Below are 19,582 nucleotides of genomic sequence, written 5' to 3'. Positions count from 1 at the left end.
AAGAGGAAGCTCACGATCACTCTATCACAGCCAGGCTGCTGGTCCTCTCCTTCAACCCCAGCACCCAGGAGGCAGAGGCAGGTGGATCACCGGGAGTTCCAGGCCCACCAGGGTTTCACAACCTGTCTCCCAGTTATTTCCCAACAGTCTACTCATTATGCCTTTTATCTCAGCATTCATGAGGCAGAGGCATATTTACAGAGTTCAGGGCCAGCCTGGTCTACATAGTGATGGCCAGGCCAGTCAAAGCTATAGAGTGAGACTCTGCCTCAAAAAAGCCAAACAAACAAACCTAAGATATTTAAAAATAAGTGGCTTCACTTCTCTAATTAAATCCTCTCATCATGACAGCAGTTGTCAGCCTATAGCAAAAATCAAACAAAACAAAATTTCCTCACACCTAATTTTTCTTCAAAGGCTGTTGCAGACCAGTGAAAATTAAACAAGACTGCGAGTTTCAAAAAGACAGTGAGTATACAAGCACTCTGCTTTCCAATGTCAAACTCAAGGGCACACCAAAACCCCACTCTCCTAGAAACTTGGCGCCCAAAGTCTCGGTGAGGCCAGGGCGCTAAGCACTGGGGACCCCACGATTCATTTGTGTTGACACTGATGAATTTAGGACATGATGTAACTGTAGAAGTGAAATCCACAAATGTATGGATATCAAAGTAGCTAAGCCAGGCACTCAGCACTAGGCTAACTCCAGCTGTATACTAAGTACCAGGCCAATTGCAGCAACACAGTAAGCACGGTGCCAGCTTCCTCTCTAGCTCCAGCTCTGCACTTGGCTGACACTTCTGAGACAAGACTCCACTTCATTTTTCTCATCTATAGAAAGGGACTATGCAGTACCTATGTCAGGGCTGTTCGAGGCTTTAGTGAACCAACACAGGCGGAGGCCTCAGGAAACTGACAGAGCGAGAGCTGGCCAAGTGTTTGCTACCCTCACGGCTTTCTAAACAGTGAAGTCAAAGGGCTTACACAATAAACTTTGATAATTTCTGCCAGTTTTGAATGTATTCAAACATAAGTTTCTTGTAATTCTAAAAACCCACATTTTTTTCAGACTCATTTGACAATAAGGAGCAGACATTAAGAGTTTAACCTAAGACTAATGACATCCATTCATTGAATTTAAAAACGTCCTCACCTTTTTAAGAAACCTAAGACATTTTTAGAGGGAAGGCTGTGAGTGAAGCCACAGCACGAGGTGCGAGGGGCCACAGCACTGGGGGGTGGGGTGGGCACAGCAGGGGGGCGAGGGGGCCACAGCACTGGGGGGCACAGCAGGGGGTGAGGGGCCACAGCACGAGGTATGAGGGGCCACAGCACTGGGGGGTGGGCACAGCAGGGGGCGAGGGGGCCACAGCACTGGGGGGCACAGCAGGGGGGCGAGGGGGCCACAGCACCGGGGGGGGGGGGCACAGCAGGGGGTGAGGGGCCACAGAACTGGGGGGCACAGCAGGGGGGTAGGGGCCATAGCACCAGGGTTTGAGGGGGCCACAGAACTGGGGGGGGGAACAGCAGGGGGGCGAGGGGGCCACAGCACTGGGGGCCACAGAACTGGGGGGGCACAGCAGGGGGGCGAGGGGCCATAGCACCGGTGTGTGAAGGCCTTGCTGCTTACTTCTATTAAAAGGACTATCAAAACTTAATAACAAACTATCTTTCTCTCATAGAAAGGAAAATAAAAATAAAAATATATGTCTCAAAATATTAGAATCCAATAAAATAAGTTTACCCTGTTGAAACGCTTGGCTTGAAAAGTGTGGCCATTTGCACAGTACAGCTTCCTCCACCGGCGTGCCCCTCTGCGGTAAATGGACTCTGATGAGAGATGGAAAGTTTAAAAGGAGCAAGTCTGAATAAAAGCCACTGAATTAAATCTGAGTTTCCCACACTTATTGCTGGAAAGAAATAGAGAAACACAAAACTAGAAAGTGAAACTGAAAAATGGACTCGCTAAAGGCCTGGAGGAGAGCAGGCCCGGGCTAAAGGCCTGGAGGAGAGCAGGCCCGGGCTAAAGGCCTGGAGGAGAGCAGGCCCGGGCTAAAGGCCTGGAGGAGAGCAGGCCCGGGCTAAAGGCCTGGAGGAGAGCAGGCCCGGGCTAAAGGCCTGGAGGAGAGCAGGCCCGGGCTAAAGGCCTGGAGGAGAGCAGGCCTGGGCTAAAGGCCTGGAGGAGAGCAGCCCCGCCCCACTGCAGTGAGCAGGAGAGGTTTTCTTCAGACTCCCCTTCAATGCTTGAGAAAAGCGGAAACTCGCAGACGCGCTGAAGGAGGGCACGCCTGCTGGCGTCCGTCACCTCATTTTACAGCTACTCCTCTTCTGTTATCCAACTTCTCAACAAACAAATACAAAGATCAACAAAAGTCCCTTTCCCCCTCAGAATGATTTGAAAGTAAGATCTCAGGGCATCCGTTCTAGCCATCCACAACAACGTAAGTGTGGTGCCTTGGAGAATAAAGCTCATAAACAAAATCTAGCTGTTCCAAGAGTGCCGTTCAAAGCGGCCGATTTCTAATCAGGAGCAAGCCGAGGGCCAGGCCCTGCCGTGGTCTCTCGTCTGTTTGGTCGGCTGCTCTCCACATAACCACGGCGCTGGCTTTTCCACACCTTAGGCGGTGTACTTGTGCCCCTTCCAGGTTTGTCTGTCTCTTGGCGATCAGAGTCAGTGCTAAATACTTTTGGCAAAAATAACACAGAGATATCTTTAAAGGGAAGAGGGACTAGAGAAATATCTTTGCTGTTAAGCTTCTGTTATGCGGAGGACCTTATTTCGCTTCCTAGCACCTAATCAAAAGCAGTTCACAAGTGTCTGTAACTGAAGTTACAGCACGGCACGCAGAGAGAGAACAGGGATCTGATGCTCTCAAATTCTGAGGCACTGATCTGTGCACACACGCACACACAATAAAAATCAAAATATCTTAAAAATACAAATAAGATGGTTATATGTTTCTTATATAGTATTACATCAAAGAGGCATACAAATGCCAGCCTGTTAGCACCCACTACAGATAATTAATTACCTTTACAAGTAGTGAGGTACATTTTACTTCATGTGAGTTATTTGTAAGTGTTATTTTACACGACTTCACCTACAACAAACTTTTATCCTTTTTGGTCAGTTTCTGGTACGATCTAGGTGTGGAACCCACGAGCCCTCACATGGTAGTTATGTAAGCATTCTACCTCTCAGCCATTGGCCTGGCCCACTCCGAAGGTTTCTATGAATGTTAGTATTCCTGTTCACTTTTTATGTGTATTAGTGTTTGTCTGGATGTCTGTGAGTCTACCGTGCGCATGCCTAGGACTCTGGAGGTGAGGAGGGAAGCTGGATCCCCTGGAACTCAAGTTATAGACAGCTGCGAGCCACCACATGGGTCGTCTGGAAAAGCAACAAGGGCTCTTCCCCTCCGAGCCTTGTCTCATTCTTAAACGCATAGGCAGAGGCTCCAAATAATCAAATGCAGTCCATCTATGATCTGGCTCTCCAGCACTGTGACATGTACTGACATTGTAGACACTGTACTGTGTGCTGGTGACTTTCCTCAGGGGCAGTTAACAGTAAGGAACATTTCTAAACTACGTTAAAGCAGATGGAGCACCGACTTCATTATTTTAAGTTAAAGTACAAAGTCCCAGCTACAGTGCTCTTAGAAATCTTTTTTCTCGTTGCAGAGCTGGGGAATAAAGTCTTGATCGCTAGAAGCCTTGTGCAAAACTGCTAACACTAGACACACTTTTGCAAAAACCAACGCTTCCTACAGAGAGCCAGTACATTTTGGATTTCCACACAGTCTTATGAACTAGCTTATATTATCCAAAATGTAAACATTTTACTGGGGTCTAAGAATTTAAATGACCAAGAGGCCACAGTCTCTCTACTCTGGTTTAGTATTTTTCCTCTCTACTCTGGTTTAATATTTATTTTGCTGGGGAAAAGGTGATGCCAGACCTCCACCACTAAATTTTAAAGGATAAAAAAAGAGTGTGCAGTAGAGTGGAAAGTGTAGGAACTGTATTTCACCTGGGAAGGATGCCACAGACCTAAAATGGACGGGGATAGACGTGGAACTCTACACAGGATATGCTACTAGGTCATCTTTCAAAATTCTGGCTCTGAGCACAGAAGAGCCACTGTCTCCAGCAGCTCTGTAAAGACAGCCAGCATGGCTTTTACTCTCCTTCCAGCAAAATTAAAAATTTATCCTTGGGGGGCTGGAGAGATGGCTCAGTGGTTAAGAGCACTGACTGCTCTTCCAGAGATCCTGAGTTCAATTCCCAGCACCCACATGGTGGCTCACAACCATCTGTAATGGGATCTGATGCCCTCTTCTGGTGTGTCTGAAGACAGCTGCAGTGTACTCATATATATAAAGTAAATAAATAATTTAAAAAAAGTTTACACTTGGAAATTTCATGTAATTCAAAGCAAAGCATTTACTACTTTTCCTTCTGAAGTCTTAGGTATGTAATGAAACCATAGTGAAAACGGGATTCCATAACTATTCCTAACAAAGGTGCCTGGAAGAGGAGCGTCGAGTCACTGATTCTCACACGACACAGCAAGCATAAGCCGTGACGGAGTGTATGCTGAGTCAGGAGAGGTAGAGTACGTGCACCCGTGCCCACCAACAGGCACCCAGAAAACGCTAGGGAAGTGCTGTTAAATCAGGACAAGAGATATGTACCTATCCTTTTTTTCAAAGATGTTTCAAAATTTCCACATGCTTGAAAACATCCAACATTTAAAAACATGAACCCACATGCCCTTATATAGGCACAGCTGACCGTGATGTAAGACACGGACAGCTAGGTGAGTTCCAGTGTCAAAAGCACAGCGTAGGCAGTTGTACTATATTCTAAGTTAGAGTGAAGAAATAGAGTAAGTCAAACAAACTAAAAGTTCTATTTCTTAAGTTGGGGTGGAAGCACATGTGTTTAATCCTAGCGCGCAGGAGGCAGAGGCAGGCAGATCTAAGAGTTGGAGGCCAGCCTGGTCTTAGACAGAGAGTTCCAAGACAGCTAGAAACCTTGTCTCAAAAAATAAAACAAAACAAAAGGTTCTTCTTTTTCCACTGTAAGCAACTCTTCAGGTGTGCAGAGCAGTAACACTCACTGTCCTCTCCTGGGCAGGGCATTCCAGGACGCTCTGGAACACACGGAAATACTGAAAGAAGAGAAACTGAAATCAGCTAACAGCATATTTACAAAATACAAATTATTTGGAATTAAAAGTAACACCAATTCTAAGTGCCCTGAGATACTTGAGGCAGAATTTATCATCTGGCCAATACTAGTCTACTAAAGGCTCTCACTTTTAACCAAGTGTATATAAAACAAGTTTCTGTGATGACAAATGTGTCTATAGGTAACACATTAGAAGCTTGACTTGCCAATCCTAGTCCCCTGTAAATAATCACTTTTTAAATTCTGGTCCTTAAAGAAACTAACTACTACTTTTTAAATCTTCATTGTAGAGAACTTTTGTTTGACAAAGAATTAAATGACAAAAATCAGAGTTCTTAAAAGATGTACGTTCAATTAGAGAATTAATACCAGGAATCGTACCAACCCCCAATACAAGCATATATTCCAGGCAGGAAATTTATCAACACACCAAAGCAACCATTTGATAATGAAGAGCATCTTGTTAACTAATGTACTCTGTGGTGAACAAGGTACAAGTGAGGAAGGGCACCCAGAACAGAGACAGGTTGTCAGTCCCGCGCCGTGCCAGGCAACCGCTCTACGGTGAGTTAAATCGCAGTCCGGCTGCTTTCAGATGTGGGCTCACTGTGAAGCTCACGGGACATCTGGGCTCCTCCCGCCTCTGCCTCCCAAGCTGTGGGATGATAGGCAGGTGCTACCGGCCTACATAACTGATCAATTCTTTCAGCATTTTAAAATTTTACACTAGAAAAGGGTGGCTACTGCCCCCATCCCAAATAGACAATCACCTTGCCTGCTCTGCTACAGGAAAAAGAATCTGAAGGACAAGAAATAGAGAGGAGGGCACGCATGGTAAATGACACCTTGATCATCTTTAAGAAGAGTTATGTTTAAATTTGAGCGCTGGCAGTCAAGGGATGGCTCTCACCATGGATCAAGAGTTCAGAATCCTTGTTCAGCTCATACAGCCTGAAAGCCTCTTCTAACTCCAACTGAGAAGACACTGTACACGGGTCTCCTAAAAAAACAAAGAGGGAAGTGCAGGCTTCAAACCCTCTGAGTGCGACGACAGTAAGCGCATTCCATAGCTATTAACCGGGGAGCATGTACAGGACAGATGCTTAGATGCTGCCCTAGACTCCCCTTTGCTCTGTGGATGAGGTCACATCCACTTCTAGGACACATGGGAGGCAGACACACAATCTTCTACGTATAGGGATGGAGGGAGGGAAGAGGGGGGAGAGAGGGGGGGCAAACTTGCTGGAACCACTGTCAGACAGGCGTGGCTCCCTCACATGGGTGTGGTTAAGAGCAAGTTTTCAGCTCTCCTTTTCCTTGCCTTCAGTATTGTGTATGGAGCCCAGGACCAGGCCTGGCATGTGCTCTAACACCAAGAGAGAGCTCAGAGGCAGCCACACCCATTTTGTTCTGTCTGAGAACAGGATTTTAGTAACTTATTCAGGCTGCTCTGGAATTCATTCTATAGCCTGGGCTGGCTTTAAACACACAATCCTCCTGCCTCAGTCTACCAAGTGCTGGTATTACCCCAGACCTGGCTGCTAGTTTCTCTAAAAAGGGAGTTAACGCAGCTCCACTGCCACACTGTGGCCGGGTAGGGTTTCCAGGTGAGAGGACTGAGCTAGCCAGAGCCAGGCTGACTCCATCACAGGCTGCAAACTGGCAGTTTGGGAGACTAGGCCAAAGTTGGTGTTTCTCAGAAATGAGAACTTGATCCAGGAGCCTGTGGTCAACTAACCACAGCCGCAGGCAGCCAATCTGAGGATATCTTGTCATCCGGCCTAAAGCAAGAAGAGGTAGCTAGAATGAGTAAGTAACCACCCTGGGAGGTCTCCAGACCCAAGCAAGTGTAGAATCAGTCAGACCCTAGAGACAGAGCTAACCAGTCACGGTAAAGGGCACACCCCTCCCTGGGATTCCCCTAACGATGAAAGCTGGGCCTGTGAGCCCACTAGCTATCCATTCCTGAATGAGGAGCCCTGCATGCAGGAGATTCTGCTGAACGAATGCTCTCCGCTTCCGCATACCACATGAGACTGGGGTATCATTCTTCGGTGATTCTTGGACCCTGTGACTGTCACAGATTTTCTTTCACATTACAACCTTGGTCAGTAAATCACAAGAAAGAAACCACTTAAAAGTACTCTGGACCAAGAATAGTCCAGCTCGAGCAACTAAAAACTTTGTTTAGATGTATTTATTTGATAAATATTCTGCTTGCGTATCTGCCTGTGCACTATGTGTGCCTACAGCAGGCCAGAAGAGGGCGCCAGAGCCCCTGGACCTGGAGCTCCAGAGAGCGAACTGTGAGCTACCTGTGGGTGCTGGGACTTCAACATGGGTCCCTGGAAAAAGGAGCAGCAAGTGTTCTTCACTGCTTGCTCGCCACCTCTCCATCCCCTTGTTCCTCCTTCTTTCTTTAAACAAAGCATCTTTTACTCTTTGACGACTGCATAGACATAAACAGTGCATACTGATGGTGTGTACCCCAAGCCCACATTCCCTCCCACTCCTCCGAAGCACTCCACGAGCCCTTCTCCCTTCAGCTTCTTCCCTTCTTCTTGTGCTAATACACAGAGTCTTCTCTGCTGGGATGATGACTGACCTCACTGACTCCATCTTGTGTATACAGCTGCAATGCGTCCATGGCTGCAAAGGCCATGACACAGCCCAAAGGCAGCATTCCTCAGCACTCCCCCCTCCCTGCAGTCTAACATTCTTTGCACCCCTATCTGAGATGCCCCTCCTCTGACATGTTCTGAGCCTTTGGTGGGAAGGATGTCCTATTTAGGGCTGGACACCAGCTCCAGCTACTCTTAAATAGAAGTGGTGAATTTTAGTTACACACAGAGAAGAGGAGGAGGACACACCTCTCTCAAGTAGCCAGCCAAGGTGCAGAGTCATCCCGGGAAGTCAAGAGGTGCATTCCTCAATGATCAAGTCACTGCGAGCAAAGCCTCGACCTGAGCTGATCCTCCCCTCTGCTACTCTGACGCTCATTCCTGCGGTTATATGAAACATTCCTGCATGCTACATGCCACCGACTCTGACGAATCTTCAAGTACACTGTGCACAGAACCCAGCTTACTACTTGAGAGAGAACCGTGAAATCCTTTCCTATCTACACAGTCTCAAAGAAAACAGTGTCTGTTCTTTTCTCCAACACAGCTGCCGAGCCCTCATTCCCTTTTATCTTCTGTGGACATTTATAACATTAGCTCTGATAAGTCACAGAGCTGTGAAAGTAAGCTTTCAAATCACTAAGTCATAAGGTAGGTTGCACAGAAATAGAAAACCAAACCAGGACTGGCACAAAAGCAGAAGAGTTTTACATGGCCTTTTCCATCTCAGGACAGGCAGAAGATGGCAGTCACGGACGGCTGGTGAAGGCCAGACGACGGAGAAAATGGTTTGGACAATGGACCAATGAGCGAGTGAGTGTGGTAACAGTCACTGAAGGCAATATGGCAAACACAAAACACATCTACAGAATCAGTGGCTGCAAATACAAAGATCAGAAGACTGGGCAGGAGGTTCAAAGTAGCAAATGGATTTTCTTTATGTAAAACAATTTATTTTTATATGTATTGGTGTGTCACCTCCTTGAATGTGTCAGATTGCCTGGAACTGGAGTTACAGATAGTTGTGGATTTCATGAAGGTGCTGGGAATTGAACCCGGGTCCTCTGTAAGGGTAGCCAGTGCCCTCAACTGATGAGCCATCTCTCTAGCCCCCAAACCTCAAACACATGCAGACCTTGTCTAGAAGAGATTGATGTGAGCATGGCTTTTATCCAATGGAACAGCTACAACTCATATATACGTGGTCTACGACGTTCAAAATGAAGACTGTGACTTTCCGCTGTGGGAGAGAATCTAGGCACAGTTCTCAACTACAAAACATTAGAGAAGGATGAGTGAGAGCAAGAGCGTCAAGAGCCATGGGAAGCACATGGGAAGCAGTCATGGGAGGGCAGCAGTGAGCTTTCCTGAGGGAGTGACGACTGGCACCACTATAGTTCAGAACCAGCACCTTCCCTCGTCTGACTAGGGGTAGTTATTACACTGCTCCTGCCTCTAGTTCATTATTCGGTCACCATTTCATGGGTCTTCAGAGCTGGCGGAGAGGTGATCAAGGAACCTAAACCACAGAAGGGCAGGACACAGGATTGTGATCATCTCTGGGCTGTGAACGTAGTCACAATGTACTAGGCTCTGGGGTCTGTGAGAGGAGATACAACTCTGTGGAATCCTAAGGAAGCAGGAAGGCGAGCTAATCATACACTAACTTACTCACGCACAGACACTGTATCCATTCAACCTGTTTTGTTTTTCTTGGATTGAGTGCCTGAGTGATGAATGTGACCTTTTCTGACCACATGTCTGATGCATAAAGCACTCTAAGTCACTGTAAAACAAAAATGACCAGGAAAGGTATTTTCAAAGCTAACTCTATGACTAAATTCTAAATGTCTCAAATAAAACACAAATACATTCTGAGTATTTGTTCACTACAATTAATTTTGAGGTAATTAAAGAATTAATAAAATCTGGATATTAACCAGTAGACCTATTCTTATTTTTAATACAGTCCTGTTGTTTGTTTGTTTTTACTTATAAAAAGAAGCAAATAAGCATTAGGCTTCAGAAAGACAAGATGTCAAATATGAAAGATCCAACTGTGTGTAAAATATCCTGACCAGATGCAGAAACAAAACTTAGGTCACAGTTTATTATATGTAAATCCTCTTTCCACTCCCTGGCCCCTTGGGTTCATGGCCATACCATAAGGCAAAATGCATTTAGCCAACTTCAGAGGTCCCCAAAGTCTTTCCTGCTCAACACTGTTTAAAAGGCCAAAAGTTTCTTCTGAGACTGAAGTCAAACTCTTACCTGTAACCCTCTGGAAAAATAAAACAACAAATTTGGATATTTCTAATACACAATGGCACAGAATATATAATATCATTCAAAAAGGGAGTTATGAGGGCATAGAGAGGAACCCTTAGACCAAATTCCAGCAGGGCAAACTGCAAGTCTTAACTGAGTCTGCCCTTGCAGCTGTGTGCCTGCGACATCCTCCCGGGCTGGTTCCCTCCTCCCAGGCCTCTGGCATGTCTAACATGGCTGGGTGGGTGGGGGAAGTGTCCCTAACACCACTTGGGGCCTGGTCCCCTCCTTGAGTCATATTCCCAGAAATGTTCCTTTCTTGTAGCTTTTTAAAAAAAATATTTGTTTGTTTGTTTGTTTAATGTGAGTACACTGTCGCTGTCTTCAGATGCACCAGAAGAGGGTATCAGATCTCATTACAGATGGTTGTGAGCCACCATGTGGTTGCTGGGAATTGAACTCAGGACCTCTGGAAGAGCAGTCAGTGCTCTTAACTGCTGAGCCATCTCTCCAGCCCCTTCTTGAGCCTTTGAAGAGCAGAACATTCCTCAGGCCTTCCTTTTCAGTGGAAAGCATAGCTGGGTGGGGTCTTGCCCTGATCCCCTTGTCCGAGGGCAGATGACTTAATCACTTATATATATGTATATACCCCAAAATTAAAATACTAGTGAAATTACACTATGAAATGAACTGAAAATAAAAACAGTGCACTGTGAGAAGCCTTAATTCAATGTCTTCTCACTAAAGAGGCCGCCTGCCCATTTTATCACTATAAGTCCTGGTCCTTAAAGGACACTGTCAGACATGCATGCCCGGTGTGATGGACAAGCTAGCTTTCAAGCTGATAGCTGTCCTCAACAGCTCATAAACACTTGTGAATACACGGCACTAGTGACTAAGGCGCTGACATCACCCCAGATGAACACAATCGCTAGGACTGCTCTACAATTCTGTCAAGAACAAGAAAACTCTTATATTAAAATGTAGGTTAAAATGTCACACTGATAAAACACTCCCCTTAACTGCTGGGGATAGGGAGGGTTAGTTTTGTTTCATTTTGTAGAGGCAAAAAACAAAAATTGTCTCCCGGCCAACCATTGGACTGAGCACAGTGTCCCCAGTGGAGGAGCTAGAGAAAGGACCCAAGGAGCTGAAGCAGCCTGCAGCCGCAAAGGAGGAACAACACTATGAACCAACCAGTACCCCAGAGCTCCCAGGGACTAAACCATCAACCAAAGAGTACACATGGAGGGACCCATGGCTCCAGCCGCATATATAGCAGAGGATGGCCTTGTTGGACATCAAAGGGAGGAGAGGCCCTTGGTCCTGAGAAAGCTCAATGCCCCAGCATAGGGGAATGCTAGGACAGGGAAGCAGGAATGGGGGGGGTGGCGAGCAGGGGGAAGGGGGGATGGGATAGGGGCTTTTCAGAGGGGAAACCAGAAAGGGGATAACATTTGAAATGTGAATAAAGAATATCTAATAAAAAGACAAACCAAAGATTGTATGCTTTGATTTCAATCTTCTATCTTAATCTACGTACGTGCCCTTACGTTCCTGTCTTACCCTCCCCACTTGATTTCGTGAAGTCTTGCTTTACCGAAAAGCACACGCTCACGAGCACCCACCCACTCCCACCTGCCCGTCACGCACCTTCCTCGTCTATCCATTTCATGGTGAATGGCTGTTCAGTGTCAAAAGAACACATGTCTCGAACCTCACTGCAAAGTCCCTCAAACGAGATGGAAGGCTCGAAGTGTGTTATCATAATATCCCTGAAAAAGAAAGAGGTTTATGTTAAAGCCACACTGACTAAATGTCTGTGTGACAGACGAGTCATTCTATGCTTTATAAAACATTGAAATGTTAATGAAATAAAGTTACCATATGGAATGAGCTGGAGACAAAACCGGGTTCACGAGGAGCCCTGACTCCATGTCCTCCCACTGCTCTATCTCCTCCAGGAGGCCTCGCAGCTCACAGCCACTCTCCACAGCATTTGCCTTGTACTCACCGGAAATCTGCTTCAAGCCCAGTCCCAGTTTCCCACCCTCATAATCTACCGGTCATCAAAGACACTGTGCTTCTGTTTGCCCGGCTCCCTGGGCCAGGGCATCACAAATAACCCACGTCACCCTGTCAATCATTCCTTGTACAGCACGAGTTCTACATCTCTTCTGCCATTTTCAGCTTTTCCCCAAGAACTAATTTTCCAAAAATTATTTTAAATTAGCTTCCTTTAGTATAAATCTTCCTCCCCAAACACAGGAACATATTTTTATTAATGAAAGTGATAATAAAGAGTATAAAGTAGTAAATAATGACATATATTAAAGCACACTTCCTTTACTTAGCACTAGATGACCAAATGCCGTGTAGTCTGTATTGCGGTCAAGTGTTCTCTAGGAGACAGATGCCTGTGCCCCGCAGGCTTTCCACACTCTAGTCTCCACACAGCAGCCACTTTTACACAGCACTCTAGGTGCTGGACTGTCTTTATGGTGTTGATAAAATCAACATGATTTATGCCCTTCTGTGGTAAACCCACACGCTTCTATCATGCAGAGTGGATGTTCATGTCCCTAGGCGGCCGGGACAGTTAGCTTTCTTACCATCTAGAATCACCTGGGGAGAGTGCAGAGTGACAGTGTAGCTTAGGTTGGTCTGTGGATACACAGTGTGGTATTTTCTTTGAGTTAATGGAGGTGGGAAGCCCCACCCTCAGCATGCCCGCTCTACAATGGCCTGACCTGGAACAGTGAGCTAAATAAGCCCCTTTGCCCCAGGTTGCTTTCCTTGGGGTGTCTGATCTCAGTGACTGGGAAGCAAACTACAACATCGGGGTCTAGAGTCCCCTCACGAGCTGTTCCCGGCTACCTGCCAGGCCTACTTCTCCAATGGCAGACAAATGTGTGCTTGTATTTTACACCCTGTCCCAACTGGAATACAATGAAACTTGGTGAAGTGAAGGCAGAGACACAGGTTTTCTTCCATTATACTCCTAGAGGTCAATGCAGATCCTACCACAGAATGATACTTTACTGTCAAAACACAGCTCTCACCTCAAAAGAGGTAAGAGATCCTTATTCTGGAGCCAAATATGAGTGCTATGACCTGGGGTCACAGTTTCAATATACCCCAAATCCCATGTTTCAACACGGTAACATTTTTGTGAAGTTCTCATAGTAACAGAAGAAAATCTTCAATCAAATGCACTTTTCAAATACCCCAGAGAACCATCACAGGGACAGCTTACAAGAGAATGGGGAAAGCCCTCCTCTCGGCCTCAGATGCCAGTTGAGGACGTTCTTAGCCTTCTGGATGATCAAAGTTAGTGGTGGGTCAGGTTAATACACTCCACATGTTTCACTTGCTAGACACAGGATATGAGGTCAGAGATGGAGAAGGGAGGGCTGTTTAGGGAGCTAAACGGAGCCCCAGATAAACTGTTCTTAGGCTCTGCACCTGTGGTTCCCACCTCCCACCATCACTGACAACTCGTCATCAGTCAGTCAGCAGCTTGCAGAAGGTGTGGTGGAGGCCCTGATCCTTCCAGGAGCTTATTCACAGATGCTTGCTCACTGGTGAACGGAAGGAGGTGACAGCAGAAAGGAACCACGAGAAACACAGAGACTTGGGTAGTTGAAATGCAGAGCACAAAGGGCCTAGTTTATTAAGAAAAAAGTTACACTAGAGTTCTGCTGCTGCCTCCAAGGTCCCACAGAGCAGCCCCGTGTTATCTGCCCCGTGTATCTACAAGCTACAGCTGTAGTCTTCAGGAGCTACAGAAGTTAAGTAGAGAGGCAAGCAGACACAGAAGCTGCATGGCCCGCCTCTTCAGGGACGGTCACTCTAAGTGCTCGCAAGCTGTCTCTCGCCATGGCTTCCCTACAACACGCTAGCTTCTTGGCATTCCGGGACTAGAGGCCGAAACACTTAACGTCTCCCTTTGTCTTCACTCACAAGACACAGGACACTATTTTTACTTAAATAGTTTTATATATAAAATGTTTTCCCCTCCCCCAACTCCTCCTAAATCTGCGCTTTGCTCAGCCATCGTCAGAGAAGCTTCCCCCTGCAGCAGATGGGACAGGTACAGACAGCACAGCCGGACGTTAGGCACTGAGAGAGTCTTTGGAACTGTCAGCTCTAAATGACATGTCTCCATCAAACCCCTGCCTTGGAACTCAGGGAATCATGGAGTCCACCTTATTTATCCAGTTATCTTAAGCATGGGACCTGCCTGGAGTGTGGTTGAAATAGCTGGTGATGCTCCACTGGAGAAACTAGTTTTCCTTTCCCAGCTGTCAGCTGCAAACAGCTTCTCAGGCTGAGACGCTGTCTGGTGTAACCCTATGCAGGTCTCAGGCATGCTACACAGTCACTGAGTATCAGAGCTGCTGTGGCTGAAAACCAGACCGTGCTTGGAGTCATCCACCACCGCTGGCTCTTACACCCTTTCCGCGTCCTCTTCCACACGGGGCCCTGCCCCTTGACGGAAGGGGTTTGATAAAGACATGTTGGAGGTGAGCACTCCAAAGTCCCCACCTCTCTGCATTTTGACACAAGACAATCTCAGTGACACTGCTATGGTCTTTCTTCTCTTCCCTTCCTCCCCACACCACCTCTGAAATTTAGTTCACATTCTGTGTTTACTCTTTATCTCTATATCCATGTCTTCCGTGGTTACAGCTGATATTTACAGATCTCAAGGGGCGGTCATGCACACACCTTTAATTCTGGCACTAGGGAGGAGGCAGGCGAATCCCTGTGAGTTTGAGGCCATCCTGATCTAGAGAGTGAGTTTGAGGATAGCCTGAGCTACGCAGAGAAACCCTGTCTCAAAAGATATCAATCAATCAATCAATCAATCAATCTGGATCTAACTTCTTTTTTTCAACTTGATCATACCGCCCAATACAAATAGTCTACTATAGACTTTAGTCTACTCACAATTTCACATACTTAAGATCTTGATTACACAAGTCTACTCCTGATAGTCCCGCAAATTAAGGCTCGGTTTACAAAAAGCACCATCAACATCACATTCCATTCAATTGCTAACCACACAATATCTTCTAATTCTAAACCTGTCTTATATTCTTTTAATTACTTAGTATATTGATAACACATCTATAACAAAGTTATAAATAACTAAAAGCTAAATTTCTTGGACATGTAAATACATTTATATTACTATTAACACAACAGGGGTTCAAGATTGTTATACTCTAGAAAGTCATTTTCCATCAAACACACTTTTGACAAGGGAGTATTTTCTATTATTATTATAAGCATGCATAGAATTATTTTGCTTTTTATGATAGGGTCTCATTTAACTTGCTATGTAAACCAGGCTGGCCTAGGGATCACAGATGCCTGCCTGCCTCCTGGGTGCTTGGATCAAAGGTGGGGCCCATCATATCCTATGTCCAGCTTTATAGGACAATATGTCACCAGTGTTTAAGCAATCATATCCTATTCAAACTCCATAATTGTCAATCTAAACATTATATTTCACCCGACAATTTAAAAGGCAAACCACAGGGTCATAACAGTGTCTCTGACAGTAGCAAAGGAACTCAAATCCAAATGCTAACTAAAGGACCCTGAAGCAGTCTGTGCTGACCTGGGGATTTCAGCGCTGCTGGTGCTGACATCAAACTAGCTCCTGTTCTCAGCCCCTTCAAAGATCCAACCCCTTGACTGCAGACGCACAGGAAACGCCGGTTCTTGGACAGCCTTATGGGAGGTGAAGGCCCTAGATCCAACTCAGAAGCCCTCTCAAGGGCCAGCTCATCCTGTAAGGGTCCTGGAGAAGGCGGAGACTGCAGTTGCCACTTCAAGGTGTGTGCTCTGGCCTGAGTTCCAAAATTCATGGTGTAACTTAATCTCCACTGTAGTGTCCGTAAGAAGAGGGAACATTCTGGGAGTGTGTTGTATGCCTTCAATCCCACTGGGGAATTCGCTGAGTTCAATGCTAGCCTAATCTATATAGTAAGTTCCAAGCAAGCCAGAGCTACATAGTCAGAATGAAAAGAACCAACAGAAAAGGAAAAGAAGTGGGCCTGTAGGAAAAGTGATTATGGTACGGTTTGACTAAGGTTTGGTCCTCATAAATTAGTACCTTTGCAAGGCTGGAAGCAACTACTGTGGGCCCTGTTCTGCCCTCTATGCCCACTACTATCGTGAGGATAGTGGGAAACAGAACCAGTGCCACCCTGGACAGAGAAATGAGGCCTTTAACTAGACAGCAAATCTGTGCCCTACCTTCCAGCTTCTGAGCTGTGACATCACTGTCCTGCACAGACGATGCTTTCTGTAACATTGCTACAGAAGTACAGAGACTCTCAAAGCCCCTCCCCTCCCTTCTCTTCCATAACTGTCAACTGTGGGAGCACTCACCCACGCTCATGCCCTGCACTATGCCTGTCCACGGCAGATGCCAGGCAATGCTTAGTTCTTTCTGTTTGATTTAATAACCTCTACACATGCAATACTCACGAATGACAGGAATGAGTTTATTATGTCTCTGTCTGGAGACAAGTCCAAGATGAGAGCACCTTAGCTTTACTGTCTGGTCAGCTGCCTTCTGTTGTATCCTCAGAAACAGGCCTTAATTGCACTACTCTACACAGGTACTAACCCCACTTATGAGAGCCAATGCAACTCCCAGTAGACCCCTCGCCTTCTAAGACCTTTTGTGTCAATTCCTACAATAAATGCTGGGGGGCGAGGGGGTTGGACACAAATATCCAGACCAGTATTGTAAGATTTATACTGATCAACAGAAAGCATAATTGACACAGCTCTGTGGACAATTTAATTCTTGACTTAAACCCTAATTTTGGGTGTGGACAGATGGCTCAGTAGTTAAGAGCACTTGTTGCCCTTCCAGAGGACTCAAAACTGCTGGTAAGTAATCCCAGGAGATCTGATGCCTCTGGCCTCTTCATGGGCACACATAAACTCATGTAGGCATGTGCACATACTGAATAATCAAACAAATATTAGGGCTCAGAGATGGCTCAGCAGAGAGCATTTGTTCTTGCAGAGGACTTGGGTTCAGTTCCCAGCACCACATGATGATCTTTAACTCTAGTTCCAGGGGAATCTGATGTCCTTTCTGACCTCCAGGCTTGCACAGGATACATATACATATATACATACATACATACATACATACATACATACAGGCACATATACTCTTATACACATAAAATAAAGTCCAAGTGTTTTAAACAAATCTTAAAAAAAAACAATTTAGTCCACCTCTACTGGCTGGTTTTGTGTGTCAACTTGACACAGGCTGGAGTTATCACAGAGAAAGGAGCTTCGGTTGGGGAAGTGCCTCCATGAAATCCAACTGTGGGGCATTTTCTCAATTAGTGATCATGGGGGGGGGGGGCTTGTGGGTGGTGCCATCCCTGGGCTGGTAGTCCTGGGTTCTATAAGAGAGCAGGCTGAGCAAGCCAGGGGAAGCAAGCCAGTAAGAAACATCCCTCCATGGCCTCTGCATCAGCTCCTGCTTCCTGACCTGCTTGAGTTCCTGTCCTGACTTCCTTTGGTGATCAATAGCAATGTGGAAGTGTAAGCTGAATAAACCTTCTCCTCCCCAACTTACTTCTTGGTCATGCATGATGTTTGTGCAGGAATAGAAACCCTGACTAAGACACCACTTTTATACATGATGCTAATCTTTATTCTTCAGGTAAAATAAATTGATCATATATATGATCTCTTTCTTACACACACACACACACACACACACACACAGTATACAGTTTCCAGTGTCTCCCCTGACTAAACACTATCCAGGAGGACAGGCATTTTGTCGTGTATTACCAAAACCTGAAGCAATGTGTGCCTACCGCGGACCTCCAGTGAATACATGCTGAACCAACAAAGGTGGCAGTGCTCCATAGTGAATGAATAGAACATAGTAAGCAGTCACAGTAAACCAGGTAAGACCTTGACATGCAAACCCAGGAGACTACGTTTAAATCTAAACTCTATCACTTCTCTTATTGCTGTGTGACCTGAAGTGAGTTATTTGCCCTGTGACTTGTCTCATCCATAAAATGGGATAATAATACCTCAGATAATGTTACAGATTTAATAGATTAAATTAGTGAATATTTTTCATTGTTTATTGTGCTGGGGTTTGAACCCAGGGTCTCAAACATGGCAGACAAGCACCCTATCACTCAGGTATAAATTTCAACCTGTAATTAAAGTTAGTACTTAAAATACCACTAAGATATAGCACACTATATATGTATTTAATAGTTTTAATTATATATTTATACAGTACTTTAAACAGAAGTGAACCGTCATTACAAAAAGTACCTCACCTTCAGAAAGGTTAACACAGAGATGCACCTACTTAAGGCAGTAGAATGTGAACGGATATATTCCCCACTTTCCCACTCAGAGACCCCGTGTGACAGAAATAGGAGACAATAATTAGCAAGGTTCAGTAAACTGAAAAGAACCAGCATCAGAGCCAAGTATGAGACAGTCTGGATGACTCATGCCAGCCAGGACACAGTCAACCCAGCTTTAGAGCAGGCCGAATCATCCAGGTGAGAAGAATCAGAGAGGCTTCACGGACACAAATACACTCCCTCCTCTCAGCAAGTCACTCAGAACCAGAACGCAGAGCTCAATTATTCAATACACTTTAAAAAGCCAGGCTGGCTTTGAATGCTTGATCCTCCTGCTTAGTCTCCCAAGTGACAGGTTTTCAGGTAGGGATAATCACGGTATTACATGCTAGCTGTGAAATATTTAAAAAGCCTAAGTACACATTTCCTTAGGAGACCAAATGGAGGCGGCAGTTTATCAACTATCATTCCTTAAGTTCCAGGAACTAAAACATTTAGGGAACGTTTGTGTAAACACTTCTCTGCTTGGGAAAAGCCATGTTTACAATACCCCACAATTACCAGATCACAATTACAATAACCGAGTTAAAAACAAGCTGAGGATGAAGACGTTGCATTCAGGAGGTGGAAAACAGATTACACGCTTGATTCTTCAGTCTTTACTCTGTCATTAGCATAAATTATTTTATTGGTGGCTAACAGATCAGGGTTTTACTACTAAGAGTCCTTAAATGGCAAATTTAGGCAGAGTTTGATTCCATCTTTAAAGGAAAAAAGGTGGGACATCACTAACTCCAGAAGGCTAACTGGCTAGGAGGCTCAACAAACTGTTTTGTAAAATATACACACTAAAGCTTTCCTGGGGGCTGATTGTAAAAGTAAATGCAAGAAGAAGCAACAATCTGGAGAGATGGAGAGACAGCTCAGTGACTTCTCACTGACTGCTCTTCCAGAGGTCCTGAGTTCAATTCCCAGCAACCACATGGTGGCTCACAACCATCTGTAATGAGATCTGATACCCTCTTCTGGTGTGTCTGAAGACAGCTACAGTGTACTTATAAACAAACAAACAAACAAACAAATAAATAAATTAACAAAATCTTTAAAAAA

General features: G+C 45.4%; 1 protein-coding gene across 2 annotated transcripts in view; it reads right to left on the bottom strand.

Annotated features, from left to right (window-relative positions):
• Prkci (protein kinase C iota) overlaps nt 1-19,582 on the bottom strand; it is a 59,647-nt gene that overhangs the window by 23,157 nt on the left and 16,908 nt on the right. For both annotated transcript variants that reach the window (XR_007977543.1, XM_052180704.1), the window contains exons 2-5: nt 11,739-11,860; nt 6,107-6,196; nt 5,126-5,176; nt 1,745-1,830 (exon numbers count right to left, since the gene is read on the bottom strand). Coding sequence is in view for 1 of the 2 variants with exons in the window: in XM_052180704.1 (XP_052036664.1) it covers nt 1,745-1,830; nt 5,126-5,176; nt 6,107-6,196; nt 11,739-11,860 (349 nt within the window). In the remaining variant the exon portion in view is untranslated. The remainder of the gene's footprint in view (nt 1-1,744; nt 1,831-5,125; nt 5,177-6,106; nt 6,197-11,738; nt 11,861-19,582) is intronic.

Source organism: Apodemus sylvaticus, chromosome 4 (genome assembly GCF_947179515.1).
Source record: "Apodemus sylvaticus chromosome 4, mApoSyl1.1, whole genome shotgun sequence".
Lineage (NCBI taxonomy): Eukaryota > Metazoa > Chordata > Mammalia > Rodentia > Muridae > Apodemus > Apodemus sylvaticus.
The sequence above is the reverse complement of the archived record's forward strand: the minus strand, read 5'-3'. Positions and strand labels throughout refer to the sequence as shown.